The 26,889-nt window shown below is 41.1% G+C and overlaps 1 protein-coding gene across 1 annotated transcript; it reads left to right on the forward strand.

The window, feature by feature from the left end:
• vimr2 (vimentin-related 2) lies at positions 1-20,691 on the forward strand. Its single transcript, XM_005723203.1, has 10 exons — positions 1-5; positions 237-381; positions 459-617; positions 809-928; positions 4,078-4,173; positions 8,579-8,707; positions 10,536-10,667; positions 15,085-15,195; positions 15,290-15,414; positions 20,020-20,691. The coding sequence occupies exons 1-10, from the start codon at positions 1-3 to the stop codon at positions 20,060-20,062; spliced, it is 1,065 nt and encodes a 354-aa protein (XP_005723260.1). The 3' UTR covers positions 20,063-20,691.
• Positions 20,692-26,889: the final 6,198 nt, after the last annotated feature.

The raw sequence follows: 26,889 nt of genomic DNA on the forward strand, positions 1-26,889 counted from the left end.
ATGAAGTGAGAGCAATACATGACATTACATACAGCACAGAAAAATGAAAGAAACACCAACAAAAGAGAACCAAAAATCACAAAATTAGCAACATTTCAGCCTTACAAAATAAAATGAAATGGAAGAAAATAAGCAGGGATAAACTTGATGAAGCCTCTCTGTATGTGTTTAGTTTATTTCTCTAAAACCTTTAAAAATATTGAGTCGAGTCTTTGGTGCTTTGTGCCTTTTCTCAGGGCTGCTGCTGTTGATGAGTGCGACTGTGATAAGTTAGACTTTGCAGCTGCCAGGGCTCAGAACAAAGAAGGTCTGGACCAGTTTGTCCAGGACCGCACCGTCATTGCTGCCCTCAATGACCGCCTGGTCAGGCTGATTGAGCTGGTGAGGACAAACACTGTAACTGCTGCCTCTCTGCTGGTTTCTTCTGTGTATACCTCACTCTATTTAAACCTATTTAGGCCCGTTGTTTTGAGGACGACAATGAGTCTCTTGAATGTCAGATCACTGAGTTGGAGGAAGAGCTGAACAATCGCCAGGCCTCTTCCAGCATCACTTCCACTGTGGCGGTGCCCGACCACAGCCTGGACGCTGTGGTGGAAAGACTGGGCAAGCAGAGGGTAGGTGCTGTTGGGTGTGTCTGCTGCATATCTCTCCGTGCGATGGCATGCCTAAATGAGGTTTTCTCATATCAGTCCGCAAGCACGTCTCACGTCATGACATCAGCCGGATCACACTTTGCATAATTGTGGGCAGGTCTGATTTACAACCTTGTCAAGATCCATCAGTGTCTGGCTGTTTCTCACCACAGGATGAGATTCTGAAAGACACACAGGAGCTGCAGAAAGAGCTCAAGCTCCTGAAGAAAGACTATGAGAAGGCGTCGCAGCAGAGGATCTTCTTCCGGCAGGAACAACAAGATGTGGCTGAGGTAATTGTATTTGGCAAGTATTCTGTTGGTATGCATGGAAATCCCATTGCTGCTTCAGAAAAATGGTCAGGAGGGAACTCTACTCTGCTCGACAAATAAAGAATAATTTGAGCTTTTTTTTCTTTTTTAAGGACTATAAATTTATTTGAAGATTTGGTTATAACAGTAGGTTCAGTTCCAAAAAGCTAAGAGAGCACAAGCGTAGTAAAATTCAGGGTCACATCAGAGTCAACCATCCATTAATATAACCACTCAAATAATAACATCCTTATTTGAGTGGTTATATTAATGGATGCTTGATGATCGAAGGGAGTCAGCTGGGGATTGAGCATCAGACCAAGAGGCCTCCTAGATGAGGAGGAGACCCTGAGGAAGACCCAGGACACACCGGAGAGATCACGTTTCGTAGCTTGATGCGTCGGTGTCCCCCAAGAAGAGCTGGCCTCTGCTTTGACTGCTGCCCCCATTTCACCGACCACGCGAGACGCAAAAAAAAAAGGATGGATGGTGATCATGGGCCCAAACACAAACGTCAGGATTCCCCACAGGGTCGTGTCATCTAGTCTGTCAAGGCTACAATTTCACTTGAAGTAAAATTATTTAGTTAGAGCTCAACTCTTAACTGAATTTACTACTGTTGATCAAAACTCATAAAACAGAGGCCAGTGTATACTAAAATTACATTTTGCAAATGTGAAACCTCAAGCAGTAAAGTTTATAATGTATAAAACTGCCCTTTAAATAAGTTTGGTGGCTGTGTCTACTTAAATATATTAGTATTAAATCACTTACTTAAAACTTGAGTATGAACCTTAGCGTTTTCTCTCTGATCTGACCGTGTTGCGATAATATACTTTGAGCACTAGATGGCAGGGCTGTCAAGCATCTTCACTTCCCACTCCATCCAGCTGACACCTGGCACAGCTGCTCCTCTGTAGTGCTGCCCAGTGGGTTTTGATCACCAGCAGTCACACAGTCTGGGCTGGTGGCCCACTGCAACCTGAGCCACCAGACTTTTCTTCCCTCCCACATGCCAGAGCCCATCGTTTCCTTTCCAGAACCAGGCCAGATGCGAAGGAGGCTTTCATTTGTGCCTCGCAGATGTAACGCAGGCTGTGATATGGTGCCGTAATGTTCCTGCTAGCTCTGTCCTGCAGTTCTGAATTGGAAGCAGCTGCAGGGTGACAAGACTTGGTGGGAAATCGGCAGGGAGGTAGAGGAAGATCAGAGATGCGGAGGAGAAGAGTGAATACTACACAGATCGGCCCACAACAAGCTGCATCTTTGTCAGCATAACGTCAAAAAGCCACATTTGGTTTGTTTTAGAGCATACCGCTGGCTTTTGTGTGGTTTCTATCCTACTCCATCATCAAGGATTGCACGTTTCACCTCCTCATTTTGATTTTCTGTGGCTACAGAAAAACAGAGTGAGTCTGAGTGGATGAATTAATTTAGCATATATGGAGTTTAGATTCATTTAAAGGTAAAAACAAGGTCAGAATTACATTAGAAGACTTTCTTTTGGTCAGAATTTCAGCTGGTTTTAATCCTCATTGGGATAAAAATAAACAGATAAATGGAGAGCACTAATCAATATTTTTACATTAAACATGTCAACAATAATACATGTGACAAGGCACCACTCACGGTGAAGACTTAAAGCTCCAACTCTTCTGCAGTTCAAATGGGAAACGGGAATCAAATTTAAATGACTGAATTTTTCCTGGTTGTTGGTGTCAGATGGCCTCGTCTGATCTAGGAACCATGCTTAGGGTTTACAGAGAGTAGTACAAAAAAATATATCCAATGAGCAGCGTTTCTCTGGGAGAAAATGCCTTGTTGACATCAGAGATCTGAAGGGACTGGCCTAGATGCTTTGGGGTAGCAGGAATGCAGCAGTAACTCAAATAACCACTGGTTAAAAGCAAGGTATACAGAAAAGCATCTCTGAAGGCACAACACATCAAATCGTGAAGCAGATGGGCAACAGCAGAAGAAAAGCACACTGGGTATCACTCCTGTCAGCTAAAACAGGATATGGAGGCTACAATTCACACAGGCTCACCAAAATTGGGCTATATAAGGTTGGAAAACTTTCCCTGGTCCGATGAGTCTCAAGTTCTGCTCCAACTTTTGGATCGTAGGGTCTGATTTGTTGTAAACCAAATGAAAGTGTGGACCCATCCTGTTGGTGATGGTGTAGGGAATATTTTAACGTGAGCATCTTTGAAATGCTACATGAGTTTTGTGTTTGATAACTAACCATGTCACAAAGCTCAACCCATCAATAACTGGCTTCTTAAACATGTTAATGAATCCATTGTACTTAAATGGTCTACATATTCCCAGATCTCAATCCAATCCAGTAAAGCTGACAAATTTGCAACAGCTGTGTGACGCTATCATGTCAACAAACATGTGTAAGACACTTAAATTTGACCCAACATGCTTTTCCTTATTGTCTGTTGTACAGTATTTTCAGGTTGAGAAAGTCAGTTGGAGCTAAAATTGCTACATAAACAGAAACGGCTTATTTTGAACAGTGAATCATGCAAAGCTACCCTAGAATTAAACTATGGAGCTGGAAATGGCAACTTGAGTAAAAGAAATCTGTGACTGTGTGTGAAAACTATGGAGCAACTACACAAACTACAACAGGTTTTTCTCCAGCTCAGAGAGTTCAGCAGCAGCAGCCAGTCTGTTTAATCTGCTGCAGTACATCACTGACCCTGCCACCCTCACAGCAGGAATCCACAACTTTACCACCAAACTCTTTCTTCCTGTACCTAAATGTAAAAGCAGGCACAAACAGTAATTGCATTCAACACCAATTAATCCAGTTCTTTAAAAAGAGTAGACGAATTCAGAACCCCTGCCGGCAAATAGATTGGGTGACAAGGCTTTTGTGTCTAGTTAGCCTCCTTCTCATCTTCCTCCTCCTCCTCCCTTTTCCTCTGCATTGCGGCGTGTAGTTGCTGTTCAGTGACAGAGTGGCTGGTGCTGATTGTTCTCAAAATTGGTCTTCAGGGTGGAAACAACTTTGTTTTTTCCACCTGTGGTTTGATTTAGTTTGCAAACTGCAGAGCACTCCTCAGACACTTCCAGAAATTAAGTTCAACTTCTCTGTTAACTTTACTTTCTTTTAACAGGAAGTGGATGCTGTGACAGCAGAGTGTTTGGCTCTGAGGGAGCAAGTGACTATCTACGAGGAGCAGCTGGCCAGCATGGAGACCCTGCACAGGACGGTGAGAGAAAGGGAGTTTGTAGCTGCAGGCTGATGAAACAGGAACAGTTTATAGTCACAGAAATGGCTCAAAACGTAGCACTTAGGTCAGACAGGAGTGTTGGAGGAATGCCCAGATCTGTGTTGACAAACGCAGCTCTCGCGACCTTGGTCACCTTGCTGAAGAGTTGTAACCAGAAACGGCCACAACAACAGAAAAATATGAGCAGAGCATTCAATTCCAGATTCATAAAATTACTTTTTTTAAGGGCTTTGTACTAAATGCAGTCGTTACTAGTCTTTTAATGGGAAGGAAGGTGTTTTTGGACTGTTACACTTTTAAATTTTACCTCAGGGGTTAAAGTGGGATTTGTTTAAGTGGTGGTAGAACTTAAAGATGGGCTGTTGAAAACAATTACTTGAAATAAGTCATCAAGTGATCATCTGCTACTCTGGTACTCGCTGTTTTTTGTCGATTTACCCAGCTGAATTCAACAAGATATAAGCAGATATTTCATGAACTATATTCCTCATTTTCCAACACATGGACATTATAAACCTAGTATAAAAGTTATAATTCAGTGACTGAATCCGATCAGCATTTAAATATAAATGCTGAATTGCCTTTAAATATAACTTGATGTTTGCTATCTTTGATGTAACTTCACATTGTCCATGAACACCACAGCCTGCTCTGTATGAGTCCAACATGGCATCAGTTACTGTAAACTAATCGGTATAGCATGCACTAAACTGTTAGTAGATCCACAGTATCCTCATGCAAAGTTTGAACAGCATAAATTGAGTGTTTTGCAAAAATATTTTCCAAAAACATAATGCAAGAACACATAGATCATATACCTGATTTAAAAACTTTAAAATGAGTCACATGTAAGATTAAAATTTTCTGTAGAGCACCGACTGCCACTTTGCATCTGCACCATGAACAGATCACAGGAATGTGTTAATTGATATGTGAATGTGCCAAAAATTGATTGTCTGTGTTTAAGCTGTTTACTTCTTGACCTGTAATGTATCAAAAACATCCCTCTCCTGAATGGTATAAATTCATTTTTGAGGCAGATCGAACATTTCTGTCTCAAGGCAAAAGCTGCAGTCAGTGTTTGGCAGAGTAACTTTTATATTTAGTTTATTTATCGAGGTAAAAAGTCTCTGTGAGATAAAAACAGTAATAGGCACCAACCTGCAGATTCCTCATTGATCGAAGATGCAGGAACACCTTCCCACTGTCCTGGGCATCTTACAGCAAACAAACAGGATGTGATTGAATTGCAGACTTTCAGTTAAAACCAAAATATTGCAAAAACTTTTGATGAATTACAACCAATTTAATACACAAATATAAAATCACAAAAAAGCATGTTATTGTCCAAAAACAGTCATGTGAAAAAGAGAGTTTTTACTGGAGTCCTGTGTAGAACCGAGTACACTTAGCGCTTCACGAGCTTTAGCAACAACAACTTAAAGTAATTGTTTTCTGTGTGATTTTATCAGTTTCTCACATCGTTGTGGAGGAATTTTGGCCCACTCTTCTTTATAAAACTGCAAAGGTTTCACCATAGCATTTCAATCAGGTCGAGGTCAGATCTGAGAATAATAAAAAATATGCCCATATTTTCATATCTGCATGGTAAATATGAAAGAACAACCAACTCTGTGGTTGTTAAGCATAACAAGTGGAAACAGGAGATTGAAGCTGACAAAATCTGCTTTCTGCCGAAGCTCACTTGCTGAAACATCAGTGTAAGAATTCACTGGTTTATAAAGGATTTTGTGCTAGTATCAGATTGTCATTTTATCTTCTAACTCTTGAACATGCCCCACAAAATAAAATGTATTAAGTAGCTTCTCTGCACTCAAACAAATTTTTCAACTACTCCTTTAAAAAAAGCACATGCTTGCAGCCATATTCTGTACATATCCACACACACCCCCAGCCCTCTGCACCTTCTACAATTTTCTCCACCTCACCAGGAGATGACAGGCGCACCCCGGTATCAGATCTAGAGGCTGCAGGCAGAGAGAGAGAGGCAGCTGAAGCAGAAGCAGCTCCATCACTCTGTGTTTTTCCTCTGCAAAGCCGGACCGCGCAGCATTTAACACACTCCCTCTGGGACCCGCTCGATAACTCCCCGTCCGGGAAATGCGGCTGAATACCAAATGAAAACAGAAGTTCCCTTTGTTTTATTAACTGTTGTTATTATCGGCACTTCCAGATACCCCACATTCCCCTGACAAATCGGCAGCCATGTCGTTATGTAGGTGCAGGGAAGAGGAGAAAAATGTTAGTCTGCCACTGCAGCTCTGTAGCAGTTCATTTTCTTTGTAACTGATGTGAGGCTGCAGACATGCATGTTGAGGCCTTTGGTCTCTGTGTGTTTGTAGCAGACAGAAAATTTACCTGAGTATACTTTTACTGCACAACACACTTGTTCCTCAGTTTCTTTTTTTTTTTACTGTTGTAGGGGTGAGCTATATCTGAAATACACTAGGCATCTATGGATATAATAAACATACATATGTGTACTAATTAATAATGCTGACACATTTTCATCAATAAAGACAAGGCTCAATTTTAAAATGTAATGCAAGAAGTCAGAGCATTGGTGGTTAGGTGTAATTGTAGCAAACATAAGGTCATATTGACCATCCAGCTATACAAGTAATCACATTACTCCTGTATTTCTAATCATTTTAGACTTTTAACATGTTTCTATATAAAATTAGGTGTCTGCCCTAGTGTGCACTTCTTGCAAGAACACTTTGGTTTTGCAGGGTCTTATAGAACCAAACCACATTAAATCAGTCATACAGGTAAATGGACAATGACAGGGACTTACTTTTAGACAGAGATAGTAGCTCTCTACTGCTGGGGCTGTTGAGAAGAGCCCCATCAATAAGCTTATAGAGAGATGAAACTGATATAAGTTCAGCTTATTTGCGTTCACTTCCATAATAATCCTACTTTCTCACGTGGCTCCGTTGGGAAAAATAATTGCATGCACACCCCTGGTTTAAACACATAAAATATGTAAACTGATGATCTGCAAAATTATAACAAACACATTTATAGCAGCACACCTGTTTTAAAACAGGATTTAGTGAAAAATGTTTATTTTCTAGCAGAAAATTAATCCAACGCAGAAAAATACACTGCAGTACATTGTGCTGTGACTATGTGATCTTACAGATGGGATAAAATATTACACTTGGGTTCAAGCCCAGGACTCCTCTGGAATTTTCCCATGTTGGTGGTCATATGGGGGTCACTGAAAACACTGGGGTGGCACAGCAAAACCAGAATTTCCAGTTTTATTATGCTGTTTTCAAACAGGTTACTTGAAAAATATGGCAAAGAAGAGAGAAAGAAAAGAATTACATGTCTAGTTGATTTCCTGTTATTAAAGTTGATATCACTGAAAGTAAATATGAGAACCAAGTAAGAGTTTGAAATCCATGATCATCTTTTTTAACTTGACTTTTAACTGCTTGACTTTAAGGCCCAACCATACTTTAATGATTCATCCTCTCTCGTGTTCACATTTATTACAATTATTACCAACATAGGACAGTCTTGCCAGGTGGGGTCAACAAATTTTGGGGGGTGGCCAGTGCCCCCTCTGGCCCCCTCTTTGTAGCGCCCCTGTTCAAACCTCGGGAAGCTCAGTTCACATGTTCTCCGCACCCTTGTGTGGATTTTCTTTGAGATCTGATTTCTCTTGCCACTGGAACAACATGTTAAGTTATTACTTATTACCAGGGCACTCCTGCAAATAAGATGCTTAATATCAAAGGGTTTATGGAAGCTTGTTGCCACCACTGTTGTTTTGGTTCGTTTTTTCCAGAAGTTTGAATTAGTTGAAATTTTCCTTGCTTAAAAAATGTTTTAGAAAATATGTATTTGTACACAATGTTCATTAATATTGCGTTCACTAAGAACAAATAGATCTAAGTGTAATGTTGCAGTAGTCTAAATTTCATACAACTACCTCCCAAAATGACCTGTCATACCTCAAAATCATTGTGAAGTTAGATGAGGCTGCTTCTTTGTCCTTTGCATGATCGATATAAAACCTGTGCTTGTTCATGTTTCATCTTAGATATCCTAAAAGCTCAGACCACCTCTCAGTCAAAGGACAAAAGTTGAGACAGAGTTGATTTGGACACGTATGAAGAAGAGATACTGGGGATGCTGGGAGAAGGATGTGGGAAAAATATAGCAGCCAGACAAAGAAAGAGAAAAGTCATAGATGATGATTGTGGATGTATTAGGAAATATTAGGAGCTGAATTATAAAGAAGTAAAGTAAAGTGCAAGTCTATTACAACTGACATTAAGAACAGTGTAATAAATAAATGTGTGTTGTTACATTCTTGTGTATTTGTATGTGTTTCGTGTATGAGCAGACAGTGGAGGATATGCTGGAGCCCAACGAAGGGATCACCCGGGCAGCAGTGATTAAATTTGGCAGCCCTGACATTGCTCCGGCTTTGGATGTAAAAAAGTACTACTGCCAACTGGCTGAGACACTCCAGGTACAACACAGAGTACATAACACACAAAACCCACAGAGAACCACACCAATACCATGCACCGGACGATCCGAGGGCCTGCGCTAAGGCCCAGTTATTAACTGTGAATCATGTGTAGAGCCCCAAAATGAAAACATGGAGTCAGAAATGAACATAATGGTGGTTTACAGGGAAAAACATGTATTCAATACATTACTGAGCCATATAATAACAAACAAACAAGAAAATAACGTATGTACACCACTGTTAACAGCTGCTAATTCTCCAGCTATTCTGAAAATATGATAAATAAGCATTCATGGCTTCACAGGCTGGATTCAGACAGACATCGGTTGCGATCTTTCAGTGGCTCTCAAACTGTGGGTCATACAGTCACTACATTTTGAGGCTGTACTACAAAAGCAAGATTTGTTGAATGAACTAAAAACATAATAAATGAGTTTGTTAATGCCATCGTGTTGACCGAGTTTCACAAAAGTTAAACCTTGTTCCTCTAAAACTTGTCGAGGGAATGGGAACAAGCCCTTTTTTCTTCATATCTGGGATATGCCACAAAAGGTTTGCAGAGCCACCGGTGAGCACACATGGAAACACACATCACAGCTGCTTGAGCGTTTTATGATCTCATGATCTCAGAAAACTAAACAGTTGTCATTATTTTTTTATTTTTTGGCCATGCATCCTAAACGGGGCACAAACGCTTCCAACAGAAATCGATCTTGTGTGGTTTTAATTTCACTTGATGATATTCTCTCCAGCTCGCCAGCCAACCTGTGCTGAGTGATTTCGTGACAGGATAAAGTAATGTGTTACAATCTCACTGCGTGTATTGGCCGGACCATGCCATGGAACGGAGCAATGTGAACAATAAGGTTGTGTTACTGGGTTGTTTTTTAATACTTCTAAGTACCTTCTGCGGTTTATATATTGGTGCAGGTCGTTCACTTCCTGTGGGTTATTTCATTATTCTTGAACTGCTTCTATTTAAATAAGAGATCCGAGTACTTTCACTTTTGACACTCTCTCCAGTGACCAGTTCCTCATCCTCTTTACGATTAACTCCAATATTCTCACCGCACCACCCTCCCTCTGTCCCTCTCAGCTTTCACAAATCACACAACGAGGCTCCCACTTGTTTTCTTTACCTCTTAACACAACATTGGGGAAGAACTTGGAAATCAGAGGTGCTGTTCTGGACCCGAACAGAATGTCTTTGTCCACCTGTGTGTGTGTGTGTGTGTGTGTGTGTGTGTGTGTGTGTGTGTGTGTGTGTGTGTGTGTGTGTGTCTTGCAGCACCGAGGTCCTGCACTGGGGTCAGACTGTAGCTCCGGTGGGTCTGACCCTCTCTGAGGTGAGGATGTCTGCCTGGTTCAGAGGTCAGGGCTGCAATCAGACTGCAGGCCGCCTTCCCAGGCTCCTTAGCTGCACTGAAGTGGACACTGGTGTTTGTGTGCATTTAATATGGAGACATGACTAAGGGATATCTGCCTGTCTACGTGTGTTTCTTGTTCTTTAAAACGCCATCTATTTACTCTCTCCCTCCCACTCAGGCTCTTGCCTTGCCAGCTGGACACCGTCCTGTCTGTGCCTGGCCTCGATTACGAGACGCAATTGTCTCGATGCTAAAACGATTGCTATTGGTTGTGAGCAGTAATGGTGATTGCTGGCGGACTCCTACACACCTGTGCGCCCTCATGATTTGGCTAATCATGAAACTGGTGTATGCAAGGAGAGCTAGTATGAGAGACTCTGATTGCTCCCCTGCCAAAGTGCACTTAATTACTCAAAAAGATCCCAGCAGCACTGACTTCTCATCTTGTGTCTCTTCAGTATGAGTGCGGTGCAGCCTCCTCTGCTGTGGTCCACAGTGGTGACGGAAAGGAAGTGGAAGTGGGAGGAACTGGAGGGTCAACGGTCAAAGACTTGACAAAGATAAAGGACGTCGGTGAGATAAAGATGCTGGTGAGTGTTCTCCCCCTGCCCTTTCTTTAAAGAGTTAGTTGAGCCAAATTACACAAAGCACATACGCTTAGCATAGTTTGTTTGGAGTAAACTTGAGCTTTACATCAGGGCAGGGTGTTTTGGTTGCATTTGCCAAGCTTTTAACTTCTTCCGAACTTCTTGCACGAAAAGGAAGCTAGTTGATCCAAAAAAGGAAAAAAAAAAGATTTACCCATTTTATGTACGCCTACAGCAACTTATATCTGGAACAAACAGTCACAACTAAAGCCAAAAGATCATTTACAGTTTATAGTGTAAGAGAGCATAACATTATGTGATTGTTATGTTTCATATCTTTGTTTTGGCCACATATATTTGGAAACCAGACTATGATTAACATTCTTTATGAATGAGTTATATATTAAATAACGCAGTGAATTGTTCTTCAACATATGCTTTTGTTTGCCACTAAGACATGGCCTGAAACAACTCATGTTAGGGAAACCATCCAGCATCATACAGTAAGTTCTACAAGTAAGTGTAACAAGAATCATCCCCCTGCTTCTTTTCATAAGTAAACAAGTGTGAGGAGAGCAGATATGACATGTTTAATATTTTCCCGGCTGAAATCATACCAGACACAACACACGCCAATGGCAAACGGGGTCAATTCTATCCTTTTTATACATATACCTCTGATCTGCTTTCATATCAAAAACATGTGAAACAGTAAGTACCAAGTTCAACATTTGCAAACCACCTTTAGCAACGTGGACTAAAAGTAACTGTTTTTTAAATGACTATATCAGTGTCATCGTCATTGCCGTGGAGGAACTCCTCAGGGTTGCTTTGGTTTATTGAGATGTGCATGAATTAGTTTATGTACAGCTTTTTTTAGGTCCCACCACAGCATTTTAATTGGGTTGAAGTTTAACTGTGTAGCTCTGTTGTAGATTTGCTGGTGTGATTGGGATCATTGTCCTGTTGCGTGACATAGTTTCAGCCAAGCTTGAGCTGTAGGAACGTTGTCCTCGCAACGTGGATGAAGAAAAAACCCCAATGATCACCTCTCAGAGTGACATCTGATAGGCCGTGTTTGGTTTCAGGTGAAATATGGAACTGTGGGTTATCCTCGGAGATTTCCACTTTGGTTTTGTCTGTCCATTTTTTCAGTAGATCTGTGGTTTGCTTAGACGAATCTTTGCAAATCTAAACTGTGCTGCCATGTTGTTTCAGAGTGAACAGGCTTTCTTTTTGAAGTTTCTTTGAGCATTTCACAGTCTGACTTTGAGGTGAATTTGCTGGGAACATTCCAGGGTTGTGTTAACACAACGTTTGTCTCCAGACCAGGAAACTGCACAACTTTTGCTTTATAGAGGTGGTCACATTTGGTGACGATCAGTAATTTAAATAATATATGATTAGCCGCACCTGGCTACTACTTACCCTCCTGATATGGAAGCACTAAAGATGTACTGAACAGTACTGTGAAAGAGTCCTGCAAAAACTTTTCTCTTTCTTCGTGACTCTATGCGAGTGATAAAATTTTCTAATGTAACTCTTGGCATGAAAATTATTATTTTTTGTTTTTTTTTATGTTTTGAGCTCCACAATCAACACTCACTTGACTTCTGCCTCCACACCTGTGAGAAATATAAAATCAAAACGCTCTGCAGGGCTGCTGATTGCAACAGCCGAATGAGAGAATATTGTTTTTGAGGTGATCAGAGCTTTACACATCATTTAGGTCCTTTAGTTACTGCCTGCTGATAGTGATCTTCCCATAATACATTTTCAACCTCTTTACTGAAAAAGGAAAGGGTTTTAACATCTATCAGCTGGCTCTGTGTCGGTCATCAGCTCCTAAATCAGATGTAATGGTGAAAATGGATGGTTTCCCACAGCAGGCAAAGGGAGTTGAGAGCGGCTGAGTGACAGCAGAGCAACAGTGTGGGAGATCCTGCTGACCAGAGTGTTTACTCTGCGGACGTTTTCAGCAGGAGATGTGAAGAGCTCGACTGCAGCTCACACAGGATTTATTGCTCTCTGTGTCCTCAGTTATATTAAGTACAGTCTTTCAGAGCGCCTGCAGTGTCATAGGCGTCTTTATACTTCTCACACACACACTGAGCGGAAAGGAAATGAACCTTAATTTGTCATCCTGCTAGCAAAAAAAAAATTAAAAGGTGCCAAGGGAGCAAAGAGACTTTGAAGGAAACAGACAACAAAGTGAGACGTGAATGAAAAGACAAACCAGGAAATGGTGACTCAGGTAAAAACACTTCTTATAGTCCACCCTGGTCTTATTAGCATCCGTCAGTGGTCTGACCACAGCTGGCACCCAACCACATCTGTAGCAAACATGGTGGTTTGGTTCTCATTAGTGTGGCTCTACCTTTCAGCTCTTTAAATAAACATCAAGCCTCTGTAACCTCAGCACAAGTCTCCCAACATCATCTACTTTTCTTTAATATTCAGCCTCACTTTTTGCTCTGTCCAGGCTGACGGATGGACAGCACGGCCTGATCTGCTCTGTTTCCTCTTCGTCTGTGATGGATGCCTCGGGTCTGGTTTCTCACTGAGAGACAACATGGCCAAACAAACCGATTGCAGTGAAATCAGGCCTGACACACAAATGTATATAATAGAACAGGCTCTGATGGGTTTATCCGCCACCGCTCGCGTATACATACAAGGCCAGGCTCCACTTATCATGCCAAGGAGAGTAAGTGAGTCACACAGTTTGGGAAGTCTCCATCAGCCTGTGAGTAGTAATCGGGTCGTCTTCTGGTCACATGATCTGGCTGAAAGACGAGCAGGACTGCCTGGATCCCCATCTGGCTGTGACAGCTAATTGTTGAACTTCAGTGATTGCTGTAATTACTCACGGCGGGGGAAGGGATGCTCCTCAGTTAGTTTGTGGTGAAAGTAAAGTAACCTGTTCTGTCTGTGTTTGCTGGGTCAATTTGCATACTTCAGTTGTAGTTAGAGCTCAGTTTAAATCCATGTTTTCAGTTAGTAATGATGAAAAAGTGCCACTGGGACTGATGGGAGTAGCTTTAAATCAGAGGTATGTAGTTGTTAACTAAAATACAAAATTTTGCCCAGTTAATGTCAAGTCAGGAGGCTAAGGAAGTAATCATAATTCCTCCTGAGGGGGGGTCATAATTGTGTGAACCAAATTTCATGGCAGTCTATCCAATAAATCCTCAGATATTTCCTCTTAAAAACGTCAACTTTGTAGTGGTGCTAGAAGAATTGTCAGGGGATCACCAAATTCTGCAGAAGTCACCATCTGGAATCAATGAATGTCTGTTCAATATGTCATGACAATCTAATATACACTGATCGGCCACTACATATAATGTTGTGTAGGTTCGACTCATAGCACCAAAGCAGCTCTGATTGGTCAGGGCATAAACACAGGTCCAGATTTTGATCTAGGGAGTTTGGAGGCCATGGAAAGGTCCCTGGCTCTCTGTCATTTTTGGGGGTTCAATAGACCGTTATGTCCCACTAAGGGAGGTTGCTGCCATCAGGGGGTGATATGGGAGACATGGGTTGTGTGTGTAAAGGTTGGCGGCAATTTTTAGGTGGATGCGAGGTTTCAAAATAACATCCACAGGACATTTTCCAGGAGAAGATCGCATTGTTGAGAGAAAAAATTGTAGTATTCACATCAACTGTCAGTGGTTTTGATGTTTTCATGTTTCCTAATGTCATTAGCAAGGACCCTCCCAACCCCGAATAAAATAAAAACATTTATCCATAATGAAACAACAAGCCAGGTCAGATGCTATGATTTGGAGAATGCCTTACTTGCCAGTGGCTCCTTGGCCTGGCGGGTCGCTCTCATATCATCCAACTGATGCATAACATTCAACTTGTTATGGTGTTGGCTGCCATGTTTATAACTATCGATTTATTTTTAAATATCTAGCAGCAATGGATAAACATTAGCATTCATCTGAGTCCTATTTCTGGCCATCTGACAACTACAAACTGACGACAAACATCTGCTCTTGTTCTTGGCCTCATTTGTTGATCATTTTTCTGAAGTTCAGAAGTGAGACCACAGCCGAAACAATCCCCTTCCATTTGTATCTCTAAAAATGCTTAAATGCCCCACATGTCTATTTCTTCACATTTCCATGTCTCCACGTTTTTCTCAGTTTGTAACTCGGCCTCAAAGCAGTCTTCATTTAATGTGAAACGCAGTTTAAGGCTGATAAGAAGGTTGCCATTGACCAAAGGTTGAAGCTCTTTGTTGTCTTACTGAAGTGCTCCTCAGCTGCTGTTCTTGAACTGAACATGAACACGAGGGCACTAAAATGTTGTGGTATGGGATTATTACATTATCGGTAACAAAAGAATTCAATATACAAGCAATTTTGCAGATATATATTCAATGAATAACTCCTTCTCTTTATTCCTGAAGATTTCAGAGCTACAAAAGGAGCTTGCTGAGCTCGAGAAGCATAACGAGGAATTGGAGGACGAGGTTGAAATGAAGAAGGCTGCATACATGGATGAGATTGCTGATCTAGAGGTATAACAGGGGAATGATTAATGCAGTTGAAACCTATATTCTGTCATTCAACTTCATCCTCTGCTGCTCTGTGTGGGTGTGTGTGTGACATTAGGCGACTATAGATGAAATGAAGTGTCAGAAGGCCAATTTCCAAGAACAGATGAAGGAGCAGTGTGAAGACTATAAGTTTCTGCTCACTCAGAAGATGGCCAGAGACATGGAAATTGCTGCTTACAGGTCAGATGGTTGATGTTTTTAATTATACTTAATAACATACAACTCTGGTTTCAAAATGTAAGTAAAATTAGATAATCTAATCAGTTTCGCATTGTGATAATAGAAGATAGAACTTAAAAACTAGAAATTAAAAGTTTTGGTTGACCTCAGGGTCAGGCCATGCGATGCTCATCTAACAGCTAAAGCTTGGCTAAAACTGAGTCATGCAACAGGACAATGATCCCATGACTGAAATGGCTAAAAAAAAGTCATATAAAAACACCTTAACAGAGCTGTGGATACACGAATGCCTGCAAATCTCAGTGAACTGAAACAATAACTTAAAGAAGAGAAAAGGGACATTCAGAGAATGATAACATGGTTCTACGTGCTGTTGAATTAGGAAGTGTACTTTGTTTTTCACAGGACTGTAAGTCAGGTTACAGTAGCAGCCTCAGAAGGGTATTCCAGATGTTCCTTTCCTCAGCAGCGTATTCCAGTTCTCTAGCATCCCAAGGCTCTCCCAGTCTAGACAAGATATACAATCTCTCCAGAGATTTCTGGATCTGCTGTAGGGTGTGATCAGAGCTCCGAGCTCCCTCTGGATGTCTGAGCTCGGAGCTCTGATCACTGTAATCGCATTTTATATTACGGTGAATTATAGATGCAGTCTAGGCATCCATTACTAGTATGAAGTGATAATGCTCAGATTTACTCTCTCGTTTCAATACTCAAGGTTTTACAACAGTAATCCACAAACCTACCACATCACATCGTGACAATATACTAATGTTGGATACAGTCTATAATGGAGTCGTATATAAATGGTTGCAATTTTGTATCCGTAAAAAGCAACTTGTTACATTGTATATTTGATAGTTATTATTGGACTCCAATGTAATAATAAAACTGATAAAATGGTTCAAATGGTTATGGTAAAATCGAATAATTTAATAGTTTATTAATTGTAATGAATTGCAGTTGAGGATTAATTAATTCATAATTGATTTTAAGCGTTTTCAATCATAACAAGGTCAGTATTCTGCTTTGTTTTGCAGATCATGTATTTCAGATATTGACTTTATAGCAGTACTTTAATTTAACCTTAAAACTTAAAGCACTATGATGGACTGTAATGTACAAGTGCTCATCCACGCCTCTTTTGCACATTTTAAAATGAAGAGCTTGCATGAATATAAACCTCTGTGCCTTCACGATCCTCATTTCAGGGCTGCGGGTTGTTATTCTTAAGGGAGACCAATAAAATTTTACACACACACACTATGCCACACACACGAGAAGACTTTGGGATGACTTGATTTAATTGTTAGTGAGACTGTCAGTCAAGAGGACAGCCGTGTCTGCTGGAGAAATATTCCAAGAAAAACACTGCATCATTTGATTTCAGTGATTAGTTTGTCATCCCCTGTTAAAGGTGCTGAAGTCATAAAGTCAGCTGCCGTAATATCTGATTGCAGTTAATATCTACAGACTCTGAGGCATACAGTGGATTCTCATCTCTGTGGTAGAGGCTAAAATGAAAACAGATGTCCGCCTCAATGCTCAAAAAGGTGCCACATAATATTTAAACATGTCAGGAGAAATGAGCTGTTCGGGGCAAAGCACATAATGGCCATGAGACGATTTTATTAAACTGAAATTAGCTCGAAGCTCTGTTTCCATTTGGAATTCTTCAAAGATGAGAAAACCACCAATATCCCAAAATCTTTTTCTAAAAGCTCTACTGTGAGTAATGCAAGGAGTGTTTCCACAAGATCCGGTGTATAAGCCCAGTATTGTCAAGCGCCTCATACAGTGCCACCTGGATATCCGTGATTTCCATTATAAGATATTCCTGAACACAAAAGGCTGACATCACGGGCCAACTGGGTTCACAGGAAATGTGCTGTGGTTTCCTGTGCGCGACCTTGAAGAAGTTTCATGTCATCCCCTCTGTTCATTGAGGTTGTTTAACCATCTGCCATCCTGGTATGTGGAGTGACGCACTTCAGCCATCCCTTCCCGCTGCCACAGGCTTCCTCCTGGTCCTTCCATCACCCATCCAACTGCATCTGACCATCTGACCCCAGGGGGGGCCCCCAATGCAGGCCTGAGCTCAGACCCTCAAAATACCTCATTAGAATGGGCAAAGAGGACCTCACACTGACAGCACTATGTGCTGGGCCCCTGCCAGCTCTTCTCCATGCCAGCCTGTTAATGTCAGTTCACCCCCCACCCACTCCGTACACACATTTACAAATTCGCCACAGTTTTAATTCCCTCTCATTACCCAGCAGACTGTCCCAAAGACACACGGGCGATGCCAACTTCTTTCCTTCCTTTCTTCATTTACTATATGTTTTGTCATCCGTGATTAAAGCCATGAATAAGAAATGAAAATGGGGATTGTTTATTCTCTCTGTGCCGTGGCAAACTGTCTGCAAAGAAGACCCTAATGACCCCGGGCTGCCGTTACTGGGTGGCTTATCGCCTGCAAAAGCACCTCAGAGCAGTTTGGGCAGATGCTCCCTACTTTTGCTTACTGCTAATGTGATCCATATTACACTGTAATTCTCTCTACTGTTCTTTGTGGTCTGCTCCTGCTGCTCCATGACGCAGCAACAAGTAGCTCATCTAAGAACAAGATCCTTTATTTACTTCACTATGAGGTTTCGTTTTTATATTACCGATATATCAAATGACTCCCCTCTTCCCCTTTTGAGCTTCTTATTTTGTTTCAGTTTCTCTGCTCTCATCACCTGTGTTGGAGTTATGTAGAAAAAGCATAGAAAAGGTGCTTGTGTGAATGGGTAAAGTTGTATAAAGGGCTTTAAATGCCTATGTACAATAGAAAAGTGCTACAGAGAACTGGTCCATGGCCATGACTGTCATTGCAATAATGGGCTTTTAATGAACTGTTGTTTCTATGAACTGTTGCTTTGCTTGGGTGGAATGATTGTACAAAATATATCTTCAATGACTAAAATGGAATTTATTTTGGATTTTTTTCAGAATCATACATACAGGCTTAAATATATGCGTACACGCTCACTAATATTTGGTTAAATGTCCCTTAGCAAATTGCTCCTCAAACAGATACTTTTTGTAGCCATCAGCAAGCTTCTTGGCAGAATTGATAGAGTTAATTGAAATTGGTTGGTGTCCTGGCACAGGCTTGGCTTTTAAGGATAGTCCACAAATTTTTTTTTCTTTAGGGTTGAGGCTGAGGCTTTGGGCAGGCCATAGCAGAGGCTTAATATTAGCCTGTTCTGTCCGCTCTAAAACACCTTTTTATGTGTAAATGGGATCATTTTCCTCTTGGAACATCCAACTGTGTCAACCGTCTGGCTGTTAATTTGAAGTAAAGTTGAAAACAGCCCCAGAGCTTAATGCTACCACCACCATGCCAGACAGTTGGCACAGCAGTCTTAGATTTGAAAGTCTCGCCTTTACTTCTACGACTCTTGTCATTGTGGCCAAATTTGCCTTGTCTAAACATAAAATCTTTCTGCAGGAAAAACATTTTTTCCTGCAGAAAGATTTTGGCTAGTTTTTGTGGGAAGCTGCTAATTTCAGTCAAGCTTGAAGATGCTGATTTTGGAGCATGGGCTTCAATCTGGTTTTGTACCCTCTCAATTCATGATGATCTAAAACTCACATCACTGTAGACAGTAATGCAGTTTCCAGTTCATGGCAGGCTTGAGCTTTAGTGGTTCTTAGGCTGTTTTTAATCATGCTAACCACTTTCCTCTCATCCAACAGTCTTCCTGTCTTCTGCCTGTCTCACATTGACTTCACCCTTTTTGTGTATACAGTCAATGCAGTCGATATTATCCTCAGAGATGAAAAACAGTGTTCAACTTAAATCCACATTAAATCCATTCAAGTGGAGAAAACCATGACTTCAAATTCTGACGGTACTCTATATGCTAGCTGTGGAACTGGCAGCTTTATAAGATGATAATATGTCATGTTATATGAGAATAACAAAAATGATGGGCGAAAGTCCTGGATCACCACAGCAGCTGCTCAGCCATGGAAACGCATAACACAAAGTTCCCGGTTTGTGTGCTGATGTTAGTGATGGAGGACGTTTGGAGCTCTACAGTTACTGAGTCAGCAGAGCAGTGAAGGCGTTTGTGCATCATGCCCCCTCAGCACTTGACGATCCTGCTTCTGTTTTCTTGTCAGCTACTTTGGTCTGAGTGCCTATGTTTCCTAACGTCCTCCGCTTTGCAATCACTTGCAGTTGATGATGAAATATCTAAAAGGAACAACTTTCACAAACTGACTTGTTGCAAAAGGAACTTCCTGTTTAGCGAGCTCATTTGAACTGCTTGATCTTTCACAAACGCTTGTACAGTCTGCCTGCATGGCTAGGTGTTCGATTTTAAACAAGAAGTACCTTAGCTTATTTGTGTAAACTCTTTTTAGGCTTTTATTGAAGTTAAGCATGTTATTAAATGAGTGATGAGCTGTTTACTTGGCTTGTCCAAACTAATTGAGTAACTGAGAAAATAATGTTCTACTCTGGATCTGCCAATATATGACTAATTAGTGAATGCCGTTCCTGCTTCTGTGAGTTATAACCTGTGTGTTGTGTTTTTATGTGCTTCTGTTGTTCAGGAGTCTAGTGGAGGAAGAGGAGGAGAGACTGTGCAGCCTGTGACTTAAGCCTGAGCAGTCAGATCTGCTGTCCTGACTGTGGTTGTGCTCCCCAACACAGACAAAAGACAAACGCGTAAAAACAGACCCCATTTCTGCACTTCGATGAAGCTTAACGCAACGATTCGGCATTTTGAGCAGACGTAAACTTAGTATGACAGATTAATGCTGTCTGGAGGCCTACAGTAAGCCGGGCCATTGATTACAGGTTTCTGGCAGATGACCCTGATACTCCAAGAAAGATGGAGCTGTCTAAAACTGGTGGGGGCTGTGGGATGAGTGTGTATCCGTGCAGCGTCTGGAAGGGATATTTCGTTAAGTGGGGCTTTATCTTTACCAGTTCTCTGATATGACTCATAAATGCTTTGTCCCCTCTTTGTTGAACAAGACTGACACGCAATCGCAGATAAACACACACACACACACACGCACACACCCTCAACTGTGCGGCTCCGCGGAGTCATTCCCGCTCTGATATCACCTCGTCCATCACTCAGCCTCTGTCTGGCTCTTAACCTGCGACCCCGTCACTGTTAACAAAGACAATGACGGCTCTCTCTTCTTTAACTAAAAGCGTTTCGCCTTCCCTTTGCTTTTTCAGCCATACATTTGAGTTGGTTTTGACGGCCGAGAGTCCAGCGTGCTGTGTTTGCTTTTCAAATGGTTCATGAAGTTGTTTTTCTGCAGCTCTTTCAAAATGAGCACCTGGATCTTTCCACAAGAAAAACTCTGTGTGATTAATCATTGCTTCTTTCAAAAGCAGTGTCCCAATTTACTGTCGTTTCGGAAATAAGCATTCGGTAATACACTCCCTAGTAATCTTTTCCTTATTTTCTACACAATGTTAAAGCCGTCTGCGATAAATCATTTTTGGTTGCTGCCTCTGCACAAGCATCAAAATGTTCTTTAGATTTAAATTGAATAAAACTAGTTGCTTGAGAGATCAACCCACGCTGTGTGATTTCTTTTGTTAAAACTCCTGGTTCATGAGAACCCCTTGTGAATCCTCAGGCTTAAGACTTTCTCCCATACTGTAGAGCAGAGTGATTTATGTTCAGTGAACCTTCTTCCATTCATCTTCATGCTTAACGTGAGATTTGCACATTCCCAGCAATTAGGGATCTCAAAGGCTTGTTAGCTCTGCCACAAAGATGAAAAATGCTGCTAATAACTGATCAGATAAGATTAGCCACACTCCATGAACTTGAGCTCAGTGACTGGGGAAGTGGTTGTGTGGCATCGGTGACTTCTTTAAATGCCCCGACATGAAGAATGGATGGCCCAGAAAGGGTTTTCTCAGAGAATAGGAAACAGAGGGCTTTTTTCTTTCTAATATTTAAAGCTTAACAACGTCCCAGTGCTTCCAAAATATCCCTCATACTAAAAATGTAGCAGGAACAACACCCTAACATGCCGTATTTTAGGAAAGTCACCCTCTTTCCTGGTCTTGTGCATTGTTGCTATGTACAGGAAAAGTGATGCTGTACACATCCTTACCCATTTCCTCACACAGAACGACCATCGTTAGTGATTATGGAGTAATTTTCCTCCTGAAATGTAGAGCCAGGAAGACAGATGTAAAAAAATGGGACTTTGGGGAAAATTTATTGAAAAGTAGTTCCATGTGCAAACATTGTGTGAAAAACATCAAAGAGGAAAACACAATACTCATAGAAAAAGAATCCCACAGCAGAACGTTATCTGGAAATTAAACTTGGGGGAAAAAAGCCTAGAAATAGAAGAGAAGGCGATCACTCTAAACTGAACTAGTTTTTCTCATCACCGATGCTTCCATGCATGCTTAATGCTATTAGCAAGTGATGCTAGTCTAATGAAGTGGAGCTGGGATGAATACAAATACACTTTTATGTTTTTAATTTAAATGTAAATCTGGTGCAGGTGTTCTATCGTCATTATTAGCGAGTTAAGTTACTTCACAAGTCATTTACACATGAAAACACCTAAAAGACAACTTTTATGTGCATTTCCAAAGACCTATTAGCTGAAAAACTGACATCTCTCAGGAGACGGTGCAATGTGTGCCAAAAAGTTTGAGGAAATTGCATAAGTGGAGAACAAAAGAAAAAGTGGCAATCCTAAAAATAAAGATATAACCATCTAAAAACATGTACAGCAGATGAACATCATCTGAAAGTCATGTCCTTAAGAAACAGGAAAAATACTCACACTTGTATTTTATTTGCATTTATTTATTTTCATTTGTTTGCTTTTAAAGTCACTACATCAGCACTAACATTGACAATTACATAACGTTTTTATTAAACACATGTTTGGTTGTCATGGTTCCTCGATAAAAAGCTGAACTAATTACAATAATTGAACTGGACTTTTCCATGTTTGTGCTGTTAGCACCGCTTTAAGGGAGTTATTTAGCATAATATGTCATTTTCTCTGTGTTCCAGACCATCCAAGGAGACTTTGTTTGACTTTTAGTCTGTCATGTTCTTTTAGCTTTACCATTTTCTTAGTTCATTTGCTGTAATTTGTGACTGTGTTGCACTTGTATGGTTTATTTTGCCTGCTAACCAAGCTAGCTATCGTTAGCTAATAACCTAGCACTGCACCCTTTCATCCAAACACAGTCACTTCTGACTAACAGAACTTCAGCACTAAGGCCTCAAAATCAATGGATGTTTATGCAGTCTATCGTTAACATGAGTCATTCCTGTGTTCCCAGGGTCCTACGTTCTCCAGATTTATGTGGTACATAATCGGAACATGACAAGAGATCCTGTGTTCCCAGGGTCCTGATGCATGTTCCCTAGCTTTATAGCATATATTCAGAACCTGAAAAACACATTACCCAGGTCTGTATGCACTTATGACATGGGCTTTTGTGGGAAGTGCTGGGATTTTGATAGCCACCGGTGTGTATAGTTGTTTTAACACTACCCCCAACCCCCAAGAAGTAAAAATATTCAAGGAGAGGAGTAATGAAATCTTTTAACTTAAACTGAGTCAAAATGAAGTATTGTAATGGGAAATATAGCACCCATAAATATAGATATGCTCCATTATGCTAACAGCTGCTCCTTAGCGTCATTTTGTTTGTTTTTTAGACTAAAATGCGTAAATTCAGTCGAATAATAAGTTAAACCAATGCAATAAACATCCACAATTAAACATAAGAATGACCCACAAATAAAGAAAATACTCCATAGGTAGAAAAATAAACACAACTCATGATGACTTAACTCTGATCAAATACCAATAAATAAACATTATCCTGAGGTAGGTCAGCAAACCCACCGAGATGCTTGACAAGGTCCACTGGAGCTTTTAAAGGTTGTTTGCCTTTGGAAAGTTGGTATTTTCACCTTCTTTTATAACACAATTAAGTATTTCAAAGGCTCTTGATATTTGGAGAGCAGTGACCTCTGTGCTCCTCTGTATTCTTTCGCCCCCATCACACGTCCCTGACAACTGAGAAAAATGTGCATTAACCCCTCAAAGCTGGTTGGTGACACTGCATGGCCCGGGGCAGGCACCTCTCCTCCTTGAAGCCGGACAATTTGATTTGGAGGTGGAGACTTTCAAAGCTGAGTCATGGATCAGCAGTCAGCGAGTGGCTTTGCCTTTTTCTTTTTCTTCCCTTGATGGTTGTTTTGGATGAGGGGGTTTGAGAAAGCTGCAAAAACCTGACCGACACCAACAAATAAAGAAGCCACTGCTGGGAATAACTGAAGATTTGGTCACTTTGGTGTGAGATTGAATGCTTCGGTGTGATTTTGGTGAAAGACATCATTATACACAACATAGACTGTGTGAATCAAGTTCACATGGTGCAGGAATGTCTTTAAATCAAGAGTGGCAGAGCTCGGCTGATAAATTATGACACCCGAGCTCGCTGTATCAGTCGACATATCTTCAATGCGCAGCAGAGGAATCTGATTAAGTCCTGAGGTAATGGAAACCAGGGTCAGCTTGTACAGCTCAGCTCAGCTGTCACCTACACATAGGTATTCCCAAAATACTCATATCCCTTCAGGTTCAGTCAGATAAATAAACACTGTCCTCACTAAGGACAAAAGTAATTTTTTAAAGTCTCTTCATGGCAGCTTGAATGTACCAAACCAATCTGGTGTTTAGAAAGCAAATAAATAAGAGAAGACGGGGTTGGATCAAGGACGAAAATAAGAACAGTAAAAATAAACAAAGGAGAAAGAGCTATTGAGAAAGTATTTCCTTAACAAGAGGGGAACAAATAATAAATTATGGGGCCCCTCTCCCTTGAGGCTGGACTGGCATGCCTCAGGGTGTAAGGAAGTGGGCATCCTTCTCTTTTTATAGGGGTCGTGGACAGGCCTCCACTGTGGGAGCATCACATAACACAAGGACAGAGCCCTGAGAGAAAACGGCTTAAAGGAATGTTTGCACACACAAACACACAGACCGAGCTCGTCACAGAGTTTATAGGCCGTGCAGCGCTGAATGAAGACGGTGACTGCGTAACCCTCGTGTCCCTCATCATGTCATCACTGCAGTTTCTCCCCTTCTCATATCTGCAGTCCCACTTGGCCTGTATAACTGAGAGGCTGCTGACAGCCATGACCCCACATTTACCCCACGCTCCCCTCACTTCTGTCCCAAAGCAGGTGGCAAACACCACCAGCATGACACTCTTCATCTTGATTTGCTGTCTATGGTCATTTTTGATACGTTGGATTTCTTGGCTAACTCTTGAGGGCCATGACATCGTGAGATAAAGGAAAGTAGCTTTTTAAAAGTTTCCTCAAACTCCAAGCAGCGTGTTAGTCACAGCCAAAGTTGATAAAAGCTTCTGTTTTGGCCCAAATGAATCAACTTCACGGGGCATGCTGTATGGAAGTGGATAAAAGCCTGGCCTACAGGGCACAGCCAGGATTTGTATTCCATACGCATTAAAGCATGCTAGCACTTTTTAAGCATAGCGACTTTATTTTCAGCTTAGGGCTTACACAGATCCAACCATTTGCTATATTGGATTCTTGGCAGATGGCCTGCAAGGATCTTGGCCACCCTTGAATTTAGTTCTCATGTTAAGCTTGACCGTGTCAGTAAATGGGCTGCTCCCTGCACTTACCCTAAATATAGGAACTTACATCGTGGTTGTAATGGTTTCTTATCAGCTGGGGGGAAAAGTATGTATGACATAGTTGCTGATATATGTCCTCCCACCTGCTTTAACACTAGCACTGATTATTTTCCTGGAATTTCTTTGTTGATAGCATACAGCAGTCTGCAGTGAGTGCACATTAATGCACTACATGAATGAACACAATTAACAAAAATACTGTTGTCTACTACTAAAGTGTTTATTTAAAGCTAATTTGACCTGCTTTTGTGCAGCACGGTGGTTAGTACTGTTCCCCCAAAGAGAAATTGTCCCAGGTTTAAGTCTACTGGCTGAGGTCTTTCTGTGTGGAGTTTTCAAGACCCCCCCCCGTGCATCTATGGGCTTCTCCCAGAGACATGCATGTAAAGTTACCTGGTGATTCTAATTTGGCCATAGGTGAGAATGGCTGTCTGTTATGGAGACCACAGGACATCCAAAGTTCTTGCGAGAAAATCCCCATTTTGTTGCCTTTGAAGTTGTTGGTTTAAAGAAAGGTCAACCACTTGCAGTCAGTTAGGATTTTCAAAGTGGCTTTGGTGCATCAAGACAGCAATTAGATTCAGTCTACTATCAGCCTGTGATTGAATGGGATTAAGTTGGCAATTACTTGCAGTCTCTTTGGGTTAATACGATGATTAACTGTGAAAAATTGACAAAAATCACAAATCTGTTGCCATCTGCATACAAAAACCCCCCAAAAATTATCAAAAAATCATATTAACTACTATATTCTGCTTCTTCTCTTTGAAGTTGAGTACAACAAAGAGAGTCAATTTGAGTCAAAGAGAGACAGTGCAGACAAACTTCTCTCATTGCCACAGTCTGACATAGAATGATTACAAAGTCCTGGCAGCCCGTCTCCATTTATATCCATTTGTAAAGCACTTGGTAATTATTTGTTAATATCCACCAATATGAGAGTGACTGCAGTCACTTTGAGTTTAGAGACAGGTTGCCTCTCACCAGGTGACCTTTGCAGTTGCCTAGTGTTTAAAACTAGTACTCAAATATTTATCCAGAGGTTGAGGGTGCTGCATGCTCAATTTCTGAGCAACTTTGTTGCAAACTTCTTGGCTGGAACTACTTGAAATCATCAGGCAATCATGGATCGTCCATAGTCACAAGGAGGTTGATCCTTTTCTCACTCTATTTTGACTAAGCCTTTGTGAGTGATGAACTGTCTAGAGAAAATACCTGGAAACACAGTATCCTCATCTAAAAGGTAGTGCTAGTTATCTTATGGCATGCTAAATTATGCAGCTAAGGAAATCCCCCCCAATATGGATTCTGTTCGTCTGAACGTTGTTTTATCAGTGGGAGAAATGTCTCGTCACTTATTCTAGTGACTTCCTCAGTCTCAGCTGACTGCATGTCTCCACAACCTTATAAACAGCACATTTGCATAATGACTGAAACTAGAAGCACTGAATAAACAATGGTCTGTGAGGTCAGTTTTCATGATCATTAATATGCAAGTTGCCACTGATCAGTGATCAGGACAGTTTGCATTACGTCATTATGCAAATATAACTTGGATGCAAAAGTCACTTGGATGAGTGACGAAACGTTTCTTCCACTGAAAGTGCATCGTCCAGATGAACAGAATCAATTTTTTGGGACTAGTGCTAGTTAGTGTGTTGCTAACTTGTCTGTCATCCATTTAGTGAATTGGTAGCATAAAGTGGGTTTTCAGAGCTTGAAAATAGCTGCTGATA

Source organism: Pundamilia nyererei, unplaced genomic scaffold (genome assembly GCF_000239375.1).
Source record: "Pundamilia nyererei isolate P.nyererei 1_Seehausen unplaced genomic scaffold, PunNye1.0 scaffold00008, whole genome shotgun sequence".
Classification (NCBI taxonomy): domain Eukaryota; kingdom Metazoa; phylum Chordata; class Actinopteri; order Cichliformes; family Cichlidae; genus Pundamilia; species Pundamilia nyererei.